The following is a 17,903-nucleotide window of genomic DNA, read 5'->3' on the forward strand; positions in this document are numbered from 1 at the left end:
TAATTCAAAAGCAGACCTTCTGAAAACGTTTTACTTTATTCATCTGTTTTGGTTATAATCTGATAACAAGATTTTTTTAAATGTTAAAGTGACACAGTGAACTGAGTATAACAAATATAGTACATTCATATGGTGTAAAAATACCTAACTTTCCCACACAAGGAAGGAATGTCCATTAGGTCATATCTTCAGCTTCTACAGAGTAGAGGCCATTGGGGTACAAATACCATGTTCAGTAAACAGGCAGGGAGGTGATGGCCAACATAGTGTTCCTGTTTGCACAAATAGAACATATAGGACCCAGTTAAATATTCCACATTAAAAAGATATCTAGCAAGGTAGCCGCTCTTGTTTTCCAGTGTTTTGGCAGTGGCTTATGAGACCCTCGGCTCATATCAAAAGCGTTCATCAGCATTGAGAATGTCCACACTGGGCTCTGGTTTTGGTTCCTTGGTATCGGTTTGTCCAGGGCAACGAGCATGTGCGCTTGCTGTGTATATCCCTCTGGTCAGGAAGACCACTGAAATGGCACCATAGTAGCTACCATAGACAATGAACTAGAGGTTGGGGAAGAGAGAAACAATATACCTTAAAATGAAAATCAACAAGCAGTTGATTCTCAAGGTGTAATCCTTATTATCCACCACCAGGTGTCCCTCTTATCCTGCTTGACAGTTGACTGTTTTGTCTATGTCCATCACCTCATCTACAAACCTGTGTCACAATATCCAGCCCAAGCACTTTTTCATCCACTACGATGGCGGTCAGAATGGTCTGCAGGCAAAGGGCTACAAATGTGTTGATTCCAAACGTCAACGCGTAACATTCCATGGAGAGATTCGATGCGATCTGAAACCTAAGAGGAGATACAGGCATGCTCCTTTTAGTTAGAATATTCTGCACATTTCGAAAGATGTTTGCCATGTGCACGAAGGACTCACGTGGTGATGGTGATCAGCAGCATATAGGAGGCTTTGAATATCACGTAGCCAGCGTAGCACGCCCAGATGCTGGTGGTGAGTCCCATGAGGAACACTGCCCCCGCGCCCACAGACGAGAACATCCCCAGGGCCAACTCACCCCACACGGTCCAGGTCACCTTGACGTGGCCCGCCGAGAACGCTGCGGCAGCCCCTAGGTGGAGGTTAACTGTTATAGCCTGTTATTGTTGTGCCTACGGAGATAATATTTCCCTCCCCACCACGATGCACTATGAAGGGAGGATGAGGATGGCTCAACCTGTTGGACTAGTGCGCGGGATCGATCCGACAATCTCCCTGCATCGACCCACTTTTCGGTTTATCTTCACTACTTACGTACTTATCTATATCTTCACTACTCACGTACTTATGACGCATACAAAAAATAACATGATCAAAAGATGTCGGTTTTAGTTAAAGGAAGTCTAGAAGGAGGGTGATCCCTACTCCCTTTTTCTATCGCCCTTGGTAAAGCAAGTGGAACCATCTTACCCACGAGGGTGCAGACAGCCTCTACGGCCCCGTTGTAGACGGACGAGGTTGAGGACGGCTCAATGTGGTCCCACATCAGCTGAACGTAGTTAAAGACCATGTTGTAGCCAGCCGTGGCCAGGGCCCACCACAAGGACCAGCAGATCACCTGTCTGGACGAGGAGCGTCATGTTCCCATTATAAAATGTAAAAACAAATACTTTTATGGATTAGGGCAATAATATTGTATGCATGTTATATACAAAGACAATATGTTCTAACAACCCAAAATACAACCCTCTCAATCACATAGGGAATCAGATCACACAGGAACATGCTATTAAAAGACAAAAAAGTGTATCGGAATGATTGTATTACATGAAATATAATAGGCCTAATGCAATAAATGCCTGGATGAGTAGGACTCCCGGAAGCTTCTCCAGAGCTGTCTGCCAGTGTGGATGATGTCATCCCTGGCGCACAATCCCCCACTACGGTCCTTCTCTCCATGCGATGTCACGACCACAGCCTGGTCTCCAGCCCCCTTCATCCCCACCCCCTCTGCCCGCTGTGGCTGGGAGTGGCCGGTGACTGCCCTGTTCCCTTTGAAGAACACCCCCCGCTGGGGCATGGGCAGCCAGAAGGACACCAGAAAGGCCACGCTGACGATCCCCAGAGTGATGGCGTTGATGTAGAAGTAGTCCACCCCTGTCACTCAGGAGTTGGGGAAGAGCTCAGTATCGGACAGGGAGCTCCGGTGGTTGGTGGCACAGCAGTGTGTTTTGGATTATTCTTTATTATCCTCTCTGAGTCTAAACTGTGCTCCAATGGCTCACTTGTAGGATGTTCAAAAGAAAATGTACCTACATTATTATTAGCCTTTATTAGGATAGTATTATCATAGATTCCTCGTACCTTATCCATAGATTTTCATTACACTTTTAATGATAAAAACATAAATGTAAATTGCAAAAAAACAACGTGAAGATTGATTAATTTCTAAGCTTTGTCATTAAAGTAGCTCATCATAAGACATTGGTCATTCTAATTCCAACAGTAACAGGAAAAATAATTAGGTGCTGAATTCCTTTTTTCAGTGTTCCAGCATTGCAGTATATGCTGTGTTTATCCCAAAGCCTACCTGCTACGGAGATGAGAAGCTGGCCAAGGCTGGCTCCAAAAGTGTATCCGGTCAGCATTGCACCGCGAAGGTAGCCCGTAGCTCTTTGGTACTTTTCAGGAGGTATCATGCTGTAGATGTAGGAGAAGTAGGCCACCTCTGTGGAGGTCACCACAGCATAATTCACCTGTTTCCAAGCAGAGTATATGTAAAGGGAGATGTATACATTATGTATTGCATGTACACAGGTTTTGTATTTGCTTTTTAACCATCATGCCTCCACAAGCCAAAAGGCACATTTTCTCCAGAAGTATGCTGGTAAATAAATATTAGGCTTACACAGTGAACAGCTTTTGAATGACTAAGAGAAGGCCAAACGCTACATCGGATAAGCGTAGCATAAATACCAAGTGTCTAACTCTTCCCATTCAACTCATCTGGGATGACATGTGTGTGTTTGTAGTGTCAATGGACCTGGAGGAACGCCATGGCAGGCAGGCCGGGGGCGAAGCAGAGCAGCACATAATTGGTGACCAGGAAGAGCCCCTGGACGATGATAATGGGCTTGTACCGCAGCAGGTCGGTCAGCAGGAAGACTGGGAACAGGATGGCCAAGTAGGAGTACGTCCAGATGGGGAACAGGTAGTTGGTCACCTGTTGGTACGGGAGTGAAGGGGAATTATAGCGTTATTATCAAATAAATCTGTCAATTGAGGTTTGTGTGTGTGTGTGTGTGTGTGTGTGACATCTTACCACTTCTGAAGAAATGTTTTTGTAAGGACCAATGAGGTATGGGGTGAGGAAAGGCTCGGCAACTCTGCAGTTTGCAAAGAATCCATAGAAACAGAGGATTGCAGTGGGATATACCCAACCAGAAGACCTAAGCTTAGGCAGTACGTGCATCATGCTAGATCTATCTTCCTGGTCTACAAGAGCAGTTGAGTCCGACGTTTTTTGCTTTATTTCAAACAGAAGCAGCCTAGAGAAGAACCTAGATATATGTGCATTCTCACTTCTGTATGTCTGGAAATGGCCAGGTTTGTTTGAGGACTTTAACCTCTGAAGTTCAGAATAACAGGCGTATTTGATGGAAAGATAAGGAATCTTCGTGCAGTGAAGCTCCTGACACTCCCCCACCACAATCAGCTTGCTATACAACTTATAACACTGTTATCTGGCAACCGATCAGTGTTTTAGCAGTTAGTAGACTCTCAGAGCAACCACTGTCAAGTAATTTGCTACGTTGTTGATCGTTGCTTGCAATTCACCAACTCCTCAATGTGTCCCAACAGGTTGGAATCATTCAGTCTGACAAGAGAAAGCTATAGGACACAAGTGGGTTCCCTTCATTTAATTAAACAATCCGGGGAAGTATCTAATAAAAAAATAAGCAGTATTCTAGCACTACAACACAGATCAGGAGCAGGAGCCTCTGCGTCGGCTTGCAAGTGACCAGTGGTCAATACCAGTTTGACAAAACTTGTCAAACTCAATGTGTATTGTTATCTGCACATTGAAACTAATCTGTTTGAATATTTCTTCATCTTCTGCCTTGGAAGAACCATCGTTGTAGATTTCCTAACTGCTCAGATGATTTCAATAACAGTGTAAATGGAATATAAATTATAAGGTTAATAATGAAATAATTGAGAATCAAGAAAATGGATTTCATCTGATCTTTTGTAAATGACCTGCTGCATGTCCACCTCCTGGGTAGCTAATTTGTTCTGGGAGCAGCTGAGCTTCGCTCAAAGCAGGCCTGTGTAGTGCTGGAGGATGTGTGGAGAGAAGAATAGAGCTCCCTGCAGAAGGTTTTTGTGGACCAAAGCCTGTTACTGGCCAGACAGGATGGACTTGACCACCTGGACAACAGGGGCACACGTGTATTGGCACAGGTAATGCAGCTCGTCTGTCATTCCTCCTTGTGCTGTGCATAATCAGTGATATATCACTTGCTATGCGTAGATTCTCTCTAAATTTCGATTTATTTTATTTAACGACAATAAATAGGTCGAAACTTCATGAAATGCATTACTCGTAAAACCATGGTCCATGTAGTCCTTTCCTGCGGGAGAATGCCTCGATTAGAATTCTTGTTTCCTGTTAACCCATAGTTCAGCCGTTGTCGTAGCAACGGTTTGTTGACAGTACCAATAGGCTCCTTCTTGCTGCATCGCATGCAACATGAAACTCAAACGGTTTCTTATAAGATACTATCCACCAGGTAATTCATATTTATTTATAATAATGCACTTATTTGTGATAGTGCAGAAAATATGTTCCCGGTTGTCTGAAATATTAACGAATCAGGGGTTGGGTTAACTAAACACTAAAGCTAATTGTAAACAACTAAGAGTTCACGAATAACATGCTAGCTATCTATGCGTCTGACCAGATTATACTCTCATTTGTAGACTGTGAAAGTAGGATGAGCTACAAAGTATGATACGATCGGCATCGTTCACTCTGTAACTCTGTTCATTAGTATTGTTGCTTTACTTGTTTGCTGTGTCTTTTTTCCATTATTTATTTAACGAATGCTGATGATACGATTTTCAATGGGATCTCTTCTGAATTAACTGTAAAGCACATTGAGGTGCCCATTTTGTATGAAATGTGCTATACTAAGCATAATAAAATACATATAAATTAACTTAAGTGGTTCACAGACTCTATTTGCTGCTGACTCAGAAACAGCCATAACAGCCATACACATTTTTCGTTGGTTATGTTTTTCTTTTGAAAGGTATCATCCTAGAGTATGAAAAAGGGGGACAGTTGAGAACCAAGTCCATCGATTTGCTGGAATTGTCTCCAGAGTGAGTGCATTATATTATGTTAATTATCCTAGCCATACATCACACATACTTGTTTTTTATGTATGATCGATATATGGCAAAGGATTTGATCTCTGCAATAATTCCTTGTAGTTCTGATCCAGATGAGTTGGTGGCTGAGATCAGGGAAACTGAACCACTTGTCACCGAGACCCGTGTGGAGCAGGTCAAACTGCTGATCCTCCGACTCAAGCAGAAGCTGTCCCAGAGGGAACACCAGAACGTCTATCTCTTCAAGGTAACCGGAAGCAGACTCTGTGTTTATACAACTGGACAACCAGTTGACCTGCCATCCCTGAGTAAACCAGTCCTCTTTCTATATAAAGGAACATTTTGAGATTACATTTTCCGACATACACACTACACAGGGTTGATTTGGAAATTGTTGACCCGTATTTGTTACGCAAGATGTCGTTCACCCTGTCCTGATTGCATTATCATACCTTGTTCCCTTGTACACTCTTTGCTGGTCACTTTGATGAACACTGACAAAATGATCAAACTGCGCGACCATGTTCTTAATGCATTTTCCAGTTATGCCCCCACATTAAACAATGTATCTAATCAGGATTAATTTTATAGCAAATCAGAGGAAATAGTTAACTAAATGTATTGAATGCTAACCTATAATAAGTGACTAGTCCAATGTTAATGCATCAAAGCCCCACTAGAGAGCAGCAACTGGTAAAAAACGGCCTTACCACGACATCAAAGTCAGAATAATTATGCACGGTATGAGTATCACACAGATTATAGATGGGCATTGAATTAATGCAGTTAGCTAAGTACGTTGCCTCAGAGAGTTCATATTTTTGTAATCTTCTCCTCTGTTTTTTTTTTCTGCAGGCCCTCCAGGCACATATATTGCCACTGACAAATGTTGCCTTCAATAAATCAGGTTCGAGGTGAGTTTATCTATAACACCCAGTGGAGGGCTCTGGGTTTCAGAAAACCCCAGGCAGTTTATATAGTTGTTGGGTGCTCCAAGATAAACAGTACTTTCTCCCCCCCCTGTCTCTCTATCTCTAACTCTTTCTTTCTCTTACCCCTCTCCCTTCCTCTCACTTCCCTCCCTCCCCCCCTGCCTCTCTCTCTCCCCCTCTTTCTCTCACTTTCTCTCTCTCTGGGTCTCTCCGCCACTGCAGTTTCATAACTGGGAGCTATGACAGGACATGCAGAATATGGGATACCGCGTCGGGTGCCGAGCTGCACTCACTGGAGGGACACAGGAATGTTGTCTATGCTATTGCATTCAACAATCCCTATGGGTAAAGAAACAGTGGTGTACATTCCCATTGATGCCATCTAGTTTCTAAATCACGGTGGAACCAAGATGGCCACTGGGTGAATAAGGCCCATGGACTAGCACATACCTGTTTGGTGTACTGGGGGATTATTGAAAATCACATTCTTTTCTAAGTTAATCACAACATCTCTTCTCTTTCCTCTCCAGGGACAAGGTGGCCACAGGCTCCTTTGATAAGACCTGCAAACTGTGGAGCTCAGAAACTGGGAAATGTTTGCATACCTTTCGTGGACACATGGCTGAGATAGTATGTGGGCCCTCTTGGTGATCAGTTAATTCTTTGATTGATTAATGCTCCCCGATGGTACTTGCTAAAATCCAACTGGGATAATTGAATAACAACAACTATGGTCTTATTCACATACAGTAGGAAAATACAGAGGGGTGGGTTTTGGAACAAGTGGGGCTCGACCTGACCAGACCAGCCCTGCATGTTGTGTTGGCAGACCCAGAAGCTACTAAGCCCTGACAGTGTTGTTGTTGTGTTGGTGTAGGTGTGCCTGGCGTTCAGCCCCCAGGGTACGCTTGTGGCCACGGGCAGCATGGACACCACCGCCAGGCTGTGGGACGTGGAGGGTGGCGAGGAGGTGGCGACTCTGACAGTGAGCTTCCGTTGTTCCTGTCTTGATGCTCACCCCAGTGTGCCGGACACGGCTGCTGAGGGCATACTTGAGACTTAACACAGCTCTCTCTCTCTCTGTCTCTCTCTCTCTCTCTCTCTCTCTCTCTCTCTCTCTCTCTCTCTCTGTCTCTCTGTCTCTCTTTATCTTTCTCGCTATCCATCTCGATGTCTCTCTGTCACTGCAGTTCCATATGCAGCACAGAGATCTACTGAAGAGAGTTTTTTTTTTTCTCTTGAGGTCAAAAAGACCTGATCAATTGTGACCTGAAACATTTTCTACAGTTTATTTGGATAGAAGTGTCCAGCAGTCAAGTTGTTTGAACAGCCAGATCACAATATTAGGAAAGTACTGCACATGAAGAGGGGGGGGTTGAAGACATGGTGACTTGGCCCTAACCTTAATCCTTTTGTCCACTTTGTAATTCCATTAGAAGCGTCGCACTGTCCTCACATCCAGCTCTGAAAAAGTTCACAGTCATTTATTCATTCACTGGAATGACTATAAGGACCGTTTACAGAGGGCTGTTCATGCGAGTGGATGAGCACCGCCTCCTGCATCTCTCTCTCTCTCTCTCTCTCTCTCTCTCTCTCTCTCTCTCTCTCTCTCTCTCTCTCTCTCTCTCTCTCTCTCTCTCTCTCTCTCTCTCTCTCTCTCTCTCTCTCTCTCTCTCTCTCTCTCCCCCCCTCCATATGCCCTCACCATGGAATGGGGACTACAGCAGTAATGTATTAATAGGGTAATGTTCTCCTACTCCAGGGAACTAATGGACTCTCTATTTTCCCAGTGGTGGTGCACCCTGCGGTATGCTGTGGGACTGGAGCTATGTTGCACTAAGACCTTGTTTCCCTGAAATTCAGCCTCAAATGTTTTTGAATTGTGTCTCTAATGTTTTCTGGTTCTTGTCCTCTGTGTTGTTGATCCAGGGTCACACGGCAGAGGTTATCACCGTGTCCTTCAACACCGTGGGTGACCTGCTCCTCACCGGCTCCTTCGACCACACTGTCTCCCTATGGGAGGTGGCCTCAGGCAGGTCAGATTTCTCCACACCACACCCAGTGTGTGTGTGTGTGTGTGTGTGTGTGTGTGTGTGTGTGAGACGCAGGCCATTGGGGAAAGGCATTTGTCTGACCGTGGGGGAATGCCCTTGATTGATTTACCATACATGAGTGTGTGTTTTGCCCTCAGACGTGTCCACACACTGATAGGCCACAGCGGTGAGATCACCAACGTCCAGCTGAACTGGGACTGCTCTCTCATCCTCTCCGGCTCCATGGATAAAACCACCAAGGTGAGCATGGAGCCCGGTGCTTGGGGCTAACAGTGGCAGCATCATGGGGAAGATGGATCCACCAAATACCGAACAATAACGAATCTGCTCCCTGCTCCAAATTAATATTTGTTTTGTATTTTAGCATTTTACTAAATATTTTTCTCATTCAGAAAATATGGGGCCTTATGGTAAAGACTGATATGGAAGGTGGTTGCTCTGGGTTTCAGTACTCAGTTGAATGCAGCCCTCGCATCCAGCAGCTTCACGAGCAACGTTGCAGTCCTTCACACGCTTGCACGTCTCGACTTCCTTCACATCTCACACTCCATTTCTCCCAAGCTCTAAAGCCCCCGTATTTAAACACAGGAAATTAAATCCCCAAATCTTAAGTTCCTTAATTATGCCGGGAGATGAGTCAAGCTCATGAGTTAAAAAATGATTCACACCGCTGCGATCCTCTCGAGGGTACGTACCAAATGAAACTACTCAAGGCAGTTAACGGCTGCGTGCTTGTGTGTGTGTGTTAGTCTGTGTGTGTGTGTGTGTATGTTGGTGCTTATCGTTTCCCCCAAATGACGTGCGCTCCAAAGTGCTCGCCGCCCCAGTTTGGGCCTGCTTATGTACTGTGAAATTGAACTGAAGTCCCTCGTTTTTTTGGATTCAATGTTTGACTTAGTGTGTGACTTAGCCATTCTGTACAGTGAAAAATCAAACAACGGTACCATGGTCACCTACCTAGCAAGAATACACAAATAGCAGGAATGATTAATCTATTGTTGTGCATTTCATACATACATACATGTATGTATGTATGTCACTTATGACACTTGCACTCCTGACCATCCCTGAAAAGAGGGTTCCCCCATTCTGCGTTCCTCGTCAAGATTTCTTCCTTGTTGATTAATAGATTTTTTTCTTGCCCTCTTGGGGGCTTGGGTCAGGGGCGTGTAATAAATATTTGGCCTGTTAAGCCCTTTAAGACTGTAATGGTGATTGAGGGTTATACAAATAAAATTGAATTGAAATGAATTGATTTTAAATGAATTTCCATGTTCCCTAGCTGTGGTCTGTAGAGGATGGGAAGTGTGTGACAACTCTGACCGGGCACACTGAAGAGGTGCTGGACGTGTGTTTCGACCTCACCGGGCAGCTTATTGCTACTGCCTCGGCTGACGGTAATGTTTACACACCAAACCCTCCACCCTCAAATTATTCAGTTTCTATCTGTTTTGGAATAGCATTTAAGTCTCTTGTGTATCATACTGAACAGCTTTTATGTTTTTATTGTTCGGATTTGATTTACAAATGGTTAATCAAGACTAACCAACCATGAACCACGGTGGAACGAGATTAACCCTGTAAAACAATAAACCAGCTGGTCTATGTACTCTGTCCTGCACAGGCACAGCACGGGTTTACAACGCAGCCACGTATGAGTGCCTGGTGATGTTGGAGGGCCACCAGGGAGAGATCTCAAAGGTGAGTCACTGGGCCCAAAATGGCGGCTCTGTCATGGCTGTGAATAGATATTTTCTATTCAGTCCTATTTCTTGTATATAAAAATAGGCCCGTTGTTGTCGTCAAATTTAGGAGGGGTAAAATGCACGGGATTACCTGCTGGTTCAGTGGCCTGCGCTGGGGGGGGAGACACAGGGGCAATACAAGGCTGTGTGCTGTGGATGAGCAGTGATGCGTGTAGGTTTAAATGGGTTTGGCTTAGGGGAGGAGGTGGGGCCCTAAGTCAGGTACAGCCCTGTCAGTTGCAGTTAATAGAACCCAATTTCCACCGTCGGAGATGCATCCAATTGTCACTGAAGGGTAATATATGTTAACATGCTGGATCGCCTGGATGGTAGTCCTTCCCCTGAGGGTGGCACTCTCATATCTTGATATTGAAATGTAAAGATATGCCTTTTCGACTTTGACCCTATTTTCAGATGATTCCGGGTGTTTTTTTTTAACTGGTCCAGTATTGAGCGAGAACGATGCAGTTTAGTCCATTTTAGTCCTTTTGCGCGCTGTCAAATGTATGTCCCCTAAAAGTGCCTGTTTTTGCCACTGACAGGCCCATATAGTTATAATAGATTTAAGTGTCTTGACAATATTTTGGAACGAAATAAATAACCCTTTTTGCCTGATCCGGTCTGTTTGTTAACCAAGTCTCTCTCAAGGACAATTCTCGTTCTGAAATCTGGTTGCTGCGTTATTGTTGGAAATTCTAGTCTTTGTCCTTACAATTTCAACTCTCCTTCACCCAATTATTTCAGATAACAAAAAATATACAACCAAAATATACTCTCATCTCTCCAGCTCAAACACATCTGTCCACCTTTCTTATTCTACAACAGCGAGAATACAATATAACAAACAGATCAGATCAAGTGAAAGGTAAAAAATAACGAAGTATATCTCTGTAGGGATCCTGTGTATAATGTAAGAATATAACCTGGGGCAAAAACAAGCACTTTCAGAAGACGTTCATTGACTGATTGGCTGAAGCATAAATGGTCCCCATTAGTTCACGGACACCAACAATCGTTGAAAACAGGGTATTTTTAAAAACCTGTTGCTCTCCTTTAATGCGGCCAGGCAGCCGAGTGCTAGACGCTCAGCAGGCGAGTGCAGCCCCCAAGGGATGGGTCAGATGACTAGTACATTGCCTAGGCGGTTAGTCGTTTGACCTACTGGCAGGTGTGTTTAAAGGTCAGGACTACTTCAGGGTTGGATGTAAGATATGGCTCCCCTAGAGCGTAGCCTCAAGGCATACAGGAGTCAGGATGGGAACACGCATGTAGCGGGCGTCTTGAAGGAGACACCTTAAGACGAATGACCTCATCGCTCATATTCACCCGCTCTTCCCTGGAGCGTCTTTGAATTCAGAGCAGGTAATGTTCCACTGGAGCTGCTCCAGGTCATTCATCATCATGGACCCCGAAGAGCTGGCCTATTGCGTGGTGGGTGGCTGTACATGGGTCCTTCATGGTTGCTGTGGAGGGATAGCGGGTTTGGCTACTGCGTAAGGGATCTTGGTTTGTTCATGTCCGAAGCCTAACGTTTAGGCAGCCTTATAGAAAGATGGCTGCGCCTTAATGGCGATTATACTTTGTCCACACATCCGACCAATCCTTAACCTCGAGCTACACAAAGATTGAAATATATTTTTAGCGATATAAATACATGTATATAATTTATATAAATATATATGGCTGATATATATGGCTGAAAGCATACAAGGTAGGAGTTTTGAAGGTAGGAGGCGGGAGTGCAGCACCGAAGAGAAGAAAGTGTGTTTACCTGCATTGCATCCCCCCCCTCCCCCTAATGAACAGACCTGCTTGGAGGATTATGACACTAATCTCTCCCTAACAGGACAATACTCTCCCCGCCCGCTATCACCATGCCTGTCAGTCGTTCCACTCATCGTTACTCATCCGGTTTCCTCTCTTTTCTTTTCATGCTCTTTTCCACTTTGCATGTTACAATTTCTGGATACCATCGTTTTCCTTTCCCCTCTTTTAACCCACCCCCGCCTGGCCTGTTCGACCCCGTCATGTTCAGGGGATTGATTAACAACAGAAATACCCCTTTGAAAAGTGTGCAAATACTATTATGGATGAATAGTATTAGCTTTTTAATAGCTTAACTAAATCTCATTCCGTCATTTGCGCTTCCCTTTCCTTTCCGCCATGGCTCTCACTTCCGTTTTTCTTCATTCTGTCGCTACACCCGTCCAAGCTCTCCTACTCAAATCCAACTCTTTTATCCCCCGTTTACCCAGATGATATCGGGACCTTCCTGAGGCATATTCCATCTCCTGTCCGCGTAATAAAAACACACTTCTCTTTTATGGTGTTCCCTGAGCTGGCATCGTTTAATCATGACTTCCTTCATCCAAGCAAGTTCTCTAAAAGGCCATCTGAGGCCCTCCAGCATCCAGGCTCTAACCCCTACGACGTCATGCCTTCTTATTTATTTGAGTCTTCTAGTGAATGGCGTTAATCCGGGTAGAAGGCCCCTATAATGTGGTGACCATTTAAAAAGTCGGCTGGAATGTAATAATCGTGTCGACAAGGTCACAGTTTTTTTGTTTGCTTCTCTTTTTCACTTCTTCTTCTTTTTCTTTTACACACTTCCAGACACATCTATTTCATACCTCTCTCCACACTCAATCAGCCTCACAAAAACACACACCTCCGGTCTGTCCTTACGTCCTCTCTCCTCACTCACTCTGTGTTTCCCTGCTGCCAGATCAGCTTCAGCCCACAGGGCAGCCGAGTGCTGACTGCCAGCTCTGATAAAACGGCCCGTCTCTGGGACGTGGCGTCGGGACGCTGCCTGCAGGCCCTGGAGGGCCACGCTGACGAGATCTTCTCCTGCGCGTTCAACTACGAGGGCGACACCATCATTACAGGTGTGCACACGCACACACACACACTCACACACACACACACACACACACACACACACACACACACACACACACACACACACACACACACACACACACACACACACACACACACACACACACACACTAGCCGTCACACAATCAGACACACACATACAGGCGCACACGCGCTGAGCGAACACGCTGACAACCACGCACTGTCAAAATTGTAGCCTTGAGCCGAAAATAAAGCGTTCTGCTCATACCTGTCAGGAGCACTTAATGACAATATTTGAAATAAAGAACCACGCTCCACCGTGCTTCCTCTCTCCCATCCGCCACTCCCCACCCCACCCCACCCCACCTCATCCTGTGCAACTGTCTCTGCTCCTCTGCAGGAAGTAAGGACAACTCCTGTCGGATCTGGCGCTGAGCGGCGCAGTGACTCACCGGCCCCCCCGGAGACACCGGGGGGGCCATCGGCTGGAGGTCCAGCCAGCAGGTTTATGTTATTTTTTCACTTAAAGAACCCAGAGTGCAGACTAGAGCATTCATCCCCGTGTGCCCCGGTCTCGGTGGGTCGATAATCGTCTGGATGATGAGCCCGTTATCCCCATGATCCCAGAGCCATTGATCCAGAAGGGGATTCGTTTTTTTTTTTTACAGTGGTCTCCTTGATCTCCGCAGCAAGGAAACATAGTGAATGTGTGGATCACCCATTTTCTATCACCCAAAGAAGAACACACATCTTGATAATACCACCACTCCAACTGGAAGAAGGAAGAGAACAACTTTGTATTTTGTCATGATTCCCGACATGATTTGTTGGTGGAGCCTGAGCCGGAACTTACTGTCCTCAATGTTGTCCGGGTGGAAGAACACATCAGAGCCGATGCACTCATAAGGCCAGTGGAGGCCGTCCATGCTGTGTTGATGTGTTTCTCGGAATACGGTTATTCTTTCGATGAGAAATAAGGGTAATCACAAAGAAAATTATGTAGCTAACAAGGTTAAAATGTATTACAAGGCGTGGTGTTGTCATGGCTCAGAAGTTGCCATTATAAACCCATATATATATTGATTTGCATGTGCCGTGTTCTTGTGAATTATCCATTATTATAAATTGATCATAAATTGATTTATTCTACATAATAATAAAATACTAATGATAGGGTTAGGCTGGTGACGACAGCTGATCGGTCCATTTCCTCTGTCGAGTCTAGTTAAGCTCTGTCAGTGTGTGCCGAATTATCTTTTCTAGTTTTTTGAAGCAGTACATTTATTTCAACGTCTCCTTCTTTATTAGAAAAAGGGTTTTGAAGCAAAGGGTTCCAAAGATGTTCTTCATTTGTTTTCGAAGAAGAGCGTTTGTATGTCGAGAAGGACATGACTACAACAACAATGTCTTTCACATCACATAGATTTATTGAAAGATAAATACATTCAAATTTACAGTGACAGTCGACAGTTGATTTGAGTTGTGTGTGCGCTTTCCTCCTCTATCGATGATAAAACACCATACTACTACATTTAGAGAAAGATACAGACTATATTCACAAATAATCCAACATTGCAAACCCCACCCTCCATGTCTCTGTGACAGTAAAAACCGATGAGAGTCCAGCCCACTACCTCAAGGTGCGTATTTCAGAATCGACAGAAGGCCTATGTACAACTATCCAAAATAAACCACTCTGCGGTAACAAGAACACAAACACATGATTTACTCAGGACGGAATCTCAAGGTCACAACAGAAAAGTATTGTCCATAAACAAACAATAGCTATATGGACGTATTCTTGACTTCTATCAGATGTGAAGCTACTGCCTATTTTTTTACACCGACATTTCTACTTTAGAAAGAAATGGGTTTTAAAACTCGATGTTATGACGATACCATATATGAATAGCAAAATAAATGGCGTTCAGAATTATATGATGTGCAAAATAATGGCCTTGGGAATATGTGAGATACAAAGCTGTGCTAAAAGGGTAAATCTTTCCCACTGAGATGATCCAAGCCAATTGACTTTCACTATGTTTGTTGTGTGTGTGTGTGTGTCTCTGTAGACCGCGAGGCGAATGCAATGAAAACATGCTTATCTTTAAAGGGAAACTTGTCTAAGAGGCGTCAACGCAACATCCACAGGCGGGATTAAGGTTAGAGGGCGGTAATGGGACGTTAATTCTTCTGGGTACCCCGAACAGGAAATGGGTTGTGCTTGTAGTCTAAAGCAGGAGACGTGCACGGCTCCGCTGGCCTGCCGATAAGATGGAGGAAGCGGCAAGGGACACGGTGGGCATGGTTAGAGCGATAATCAAATGTAGTCCAGTCTGTGTGTGTCGTCACGAGTATGACTCGGGAAGGTCAGCCAGGGGTCCGGGGTCCACTAAAGTGTCTCCAGCAGCCAATCAAACAGGCTGGACAGAGAGGATCTGCCCTCCTCTCTCTCCTTCTCGTGGAACTCACAGAACTGCAGTACGACGGCGAACAGGTCTGCCACGCGCCACGCCTTCTGGGACAACAGGAGCACCACTTTCTGGAACTGAACGCAATCGAAAATGATATGATTGTCATTGTGAAGTTATACGTTCTTGTATGCAGACACACACATACAGGCGCACACGCGCTGAGCGAACACGCTGACAACCACGCACTGTCAAAATTGTAGCCTTGAGCCGAAAATAAAGCGTGATTTATTTTCGGCTCATCATGATTTACAGGTCAAACTGTACATCATGCATGAATAGCAATTAGTGTGAAATGGTAATTGATAATTGGTAGTAGTTAGCTATTTGTATTTGAGGTTAGACAAGGAAGTGTAAGAGCGAGTGAGAGATTCGCTAAAGTTCATTGAAAAAAATTAATACAAAACTATGAATAGCCAAACCCTTCAAAAGTCTGTCTCTATGTGCCTACCTTTGAGACCCTCTTTTCCTTAGACTTGCTGAAGTAGAGGGCCGACAGGCCGAGCTCGGAGGCTGCTATCCACTGGAGAGTCACTCTGAGCTCCCAGTCCACACACTCCTGCTCCAGGTCATAGTTTAGCACCAGGAGGCCCCTGGGGCGCATTGGCACACTCTCCATGGATCTCACCAGGCCGGCCTCCTCTGCAAGATGGATGACGATAACGAGACCCGTAAGCAAACCTCAACGCCCACCTCTTCACTTTGAAATAACCTTTATTCACACGCACACCCATTCACGCATGCATACTCTATGTCTATTCTATTATTGTCTTCTCATTCAAAGCGCTTAACTGAATAAATTACCTTTTTTTATAATATTATACATTGTTTTATGTGGGGTCAAATCACTGAAGGTCATTTCCCTTCCTGTAAACCATTTCTTCACACATTTATGCAAAAGCCACAGAACAAAAATACTAATAATGATTGCATATGGAGTCAGAAGCATGATGGGTAATTTGAGGTCAAGCTGCTTCCTCTACCTTTAGGAGCGGGTCTTAAGAAATATCGTTTAGTAGTTTTACAGTCACAATTCAAAATCCAACACATATTTAAAAAAATTGTATAATAACGCTGCATTTCCCCCAGTTTATTAACAAGGGTAGCTGGTTTAAAATACATAATTGAGAATTGAGCAAAGTAATAATAAAAAAATAAAAGATATTGTTACTCCACCTACCAAGGTCACTCCCCTGGCTTTCTGCAAGGTGGCCTCTCCCTGTTTCTGCACTGTTGGGAAATAAACAACATAACACTGAAAACATCACCTGAAAGAGCATTCCTGAATGAACTACAAATAGTGTTGGCAAAGTTACTTTCAAAGAACCACGCAGTTTACTTTCTAAGTGCCAGTCAAACGATTTTAAAACGTTTGTGTGCCTGCGTTCATGAGAAGAAATATTTGACACACACACAAACACACTAACACGCAAAGCTTCATGTTTATGTGTGTTCACGAAAGTGGTTATGCATACAGGTGTGTCAGTGCGTGTATGTGTGTGTGTGTGTGTTTGTGTGAGAGAATGACAGGATGATAAAAGACTGCACTGGCTCTGTCATGTCTTCTACATCTAATAACAATAGCCTGTCTGTCAGCAGTCACTCATCCGTAGACCACCGGGTTAAGACACCAGGGCAGGAGCATGCTGAGCCAAAGAGCGGGCGAGGTGCATTGTGGTGCTGTCATGCGGTGGACACTGTGAGTGGCCCCTGTCCCGAGCCCGCCGTTGCTGAGGCACTACCTGATGGCGATGGCGCTCTGAGACGCCACATCAGAGAAGGCCTCCAGGTCGGCCATGCCCACACTGGACGCGCTGCTGGTCCCGTTACTGTGGGGCAGCACCAGAAACACACGAAGGGAATCGCTTTACAGAGCTCCACATCGCCACACATTCAACGATACCACCGACTTGTGAAGGGAAGAATAACGGAGTGAGGGGGGGGGAGGGGTCCGTGTTGTTTATTAGCCGGTGATTAGCATATAAATAGCAGCAGCGGAGCTGAGTGAAGGGCAGCGGATGGCTGGTGGCCACAGCTCCGACCGGAAATGAGGATGAGGAGATTTGGCGAGAGAGGGCGGCGGAGGAGGAGGGGGGGTGGGGTGGGGGGTGGGGGGGGGGGGGGGGGTGGGCTAGAGGGTTGAGGCGGGCCGGTGGCCTGGGGCGGGCCGTGTCCCCATATCCCTGTAGTGCTCTGCCTGCGTAATGACTCAAGAGGACGCACGCAAGTAAACAGACGGGATGCACCCGTCACAGGTACCAGCGGGTGCCCTGGTGGCACAGACGGCACCTCCAGCCGGTCACTAGCCCACAAGCATCTTTCTGCTCATCGCTGCCAAGCTACGATGTAGAGCCCTGCTGCCCTCCGACACCGTCTGCCAATGCTTACAATAGCGCTCTTAATAAGCACGGCTTCGTACATAAAAAAAATGATTTAAAAA

The 17,903-nt window shown here is 45.2% G+C and overlaps 4 protein-coding genes across 7 annotated transcripts in view; 2 read left to right on the plus strand and 2 right to left on the minus strand.

Moving 5' to 3' along the window:
* The window catches only part of LOC132474547 (bridge-like lipid transfer protein family member 2), a 77,887-nt gene extending 76,845 nt beyond the window's left edge, over window positions 1–1,042 (plus strand). The window contains exon 41 of the mRNA XM_060075310.1: window positions 1,029–1,042. The gene's annotated coding sequence lies outside the window, so the exon portion shown is untranslated. The remainder of the gene's footprint in view (window positions 1–1,028) is intronic.
* On the minus strand, window positions 18–3,680 carry slc19a3b (solute carrier family 19 member 3b). The gene is made up of 8 exons (XM_060075330.1): window positions 3,325–3,680; window positions 3,046–3,225; window positions 2,593–2,758; window positions 1,862–2,159; window positions 1,473–1,624; window positions 942–1,134; window positions 715–856; window positions 18–557 (listed from the first exon to the last, which is right to left on the minus strand). The coding sequence occupies exons 1-8, from the start codon at window positions 3,475–3,477 to the stop codon at window positions 396–398; spliced, it is 1,446 nt and encodes a 481-aa protein (XP_059931313.1). The 5' UTR covers window positions 3,478–3,680; the 3' UTR covers window positions 18–395.
* A 1,002-nt stretch (window positions 3,681–4,682) lies between these two features.
* Window positions 4,683–14,446, plus strand: daw1 (dynein assembly factor with WDR repeat domains 1). The gene is made up of 13 exons (XM_060075331.1): window positions 4,683–4,795; window positions 5,318–5,390; window positions 5,502–5,646; window positions 6,255–6,313; window positions 6,554–6,676; window positions 6,862–6,961; window positions 7,209–7,316; window positions 8,261–8,367; window positions 8,523–8,625; window positions 9,668–9,782; window positions 10,010–10,086; window positions 12,856–13,018; window positions 13,393–14,446. The coding sequence occupies exons 1-13, from the start codon at window positions 4,756–4,758 to the stop codon at window positions 13,425–13,427; spliced, it is 1,248 nt and encodes a 415-aa protein (XP_059931314.1). The 5' UTR covers window positions 4,683–4,755; the 3' UTR covers window positions 13,428–14,446.
* The window catches only part of sphkap (SPHK1 interactor, AKAP domain containing), a 48,765-nt gene continuing 45,258 nt past the window's right edge, over window positions 14,397–17,903 (minus strand). For all 4 annotated transcript variants that reach the window (XM_060075313.1, XM_060075315.1, XM_060075317.1 and 1 more), the window contains 4 exons: window positions 17,206–17,292; window positions 16,644–16,693; window positions 15,915–16,105; window positions 14,397–15,540 (listed from right to left, as the gene is read on the minus strand). In XM_060075313.1, coding sequence (XP_059931296.1) covers window positions 15,385–15,540; window positions 15,915–16,105; window positions 16,644–16,693; window positions 17,206–17,292 — 484 coding nt within the window. In that variant the 3' untranslated portion in view covers window positions 14,397–15,384. The remainder of the gene's footprint in view (window positions 15,541–15,914; window positions 16,106–16,643; window positions 16,694–17,205; window positions 17,293–17,903) is intronic.

Source organism: Gadus macrocephalus, chromosome 16 (genome assembly GCF_031168955.1).
Source record: "Gadus macrocephalus chromosome 16, ASM3116895v1".
Classification (NCBI taxonomy): domain Eukaryota; kingdom Metazoa; phylum Chordata; class Actinopteri; order Gadiformes; family Gadidae; genus Gadus; species Gadus macrocephalus.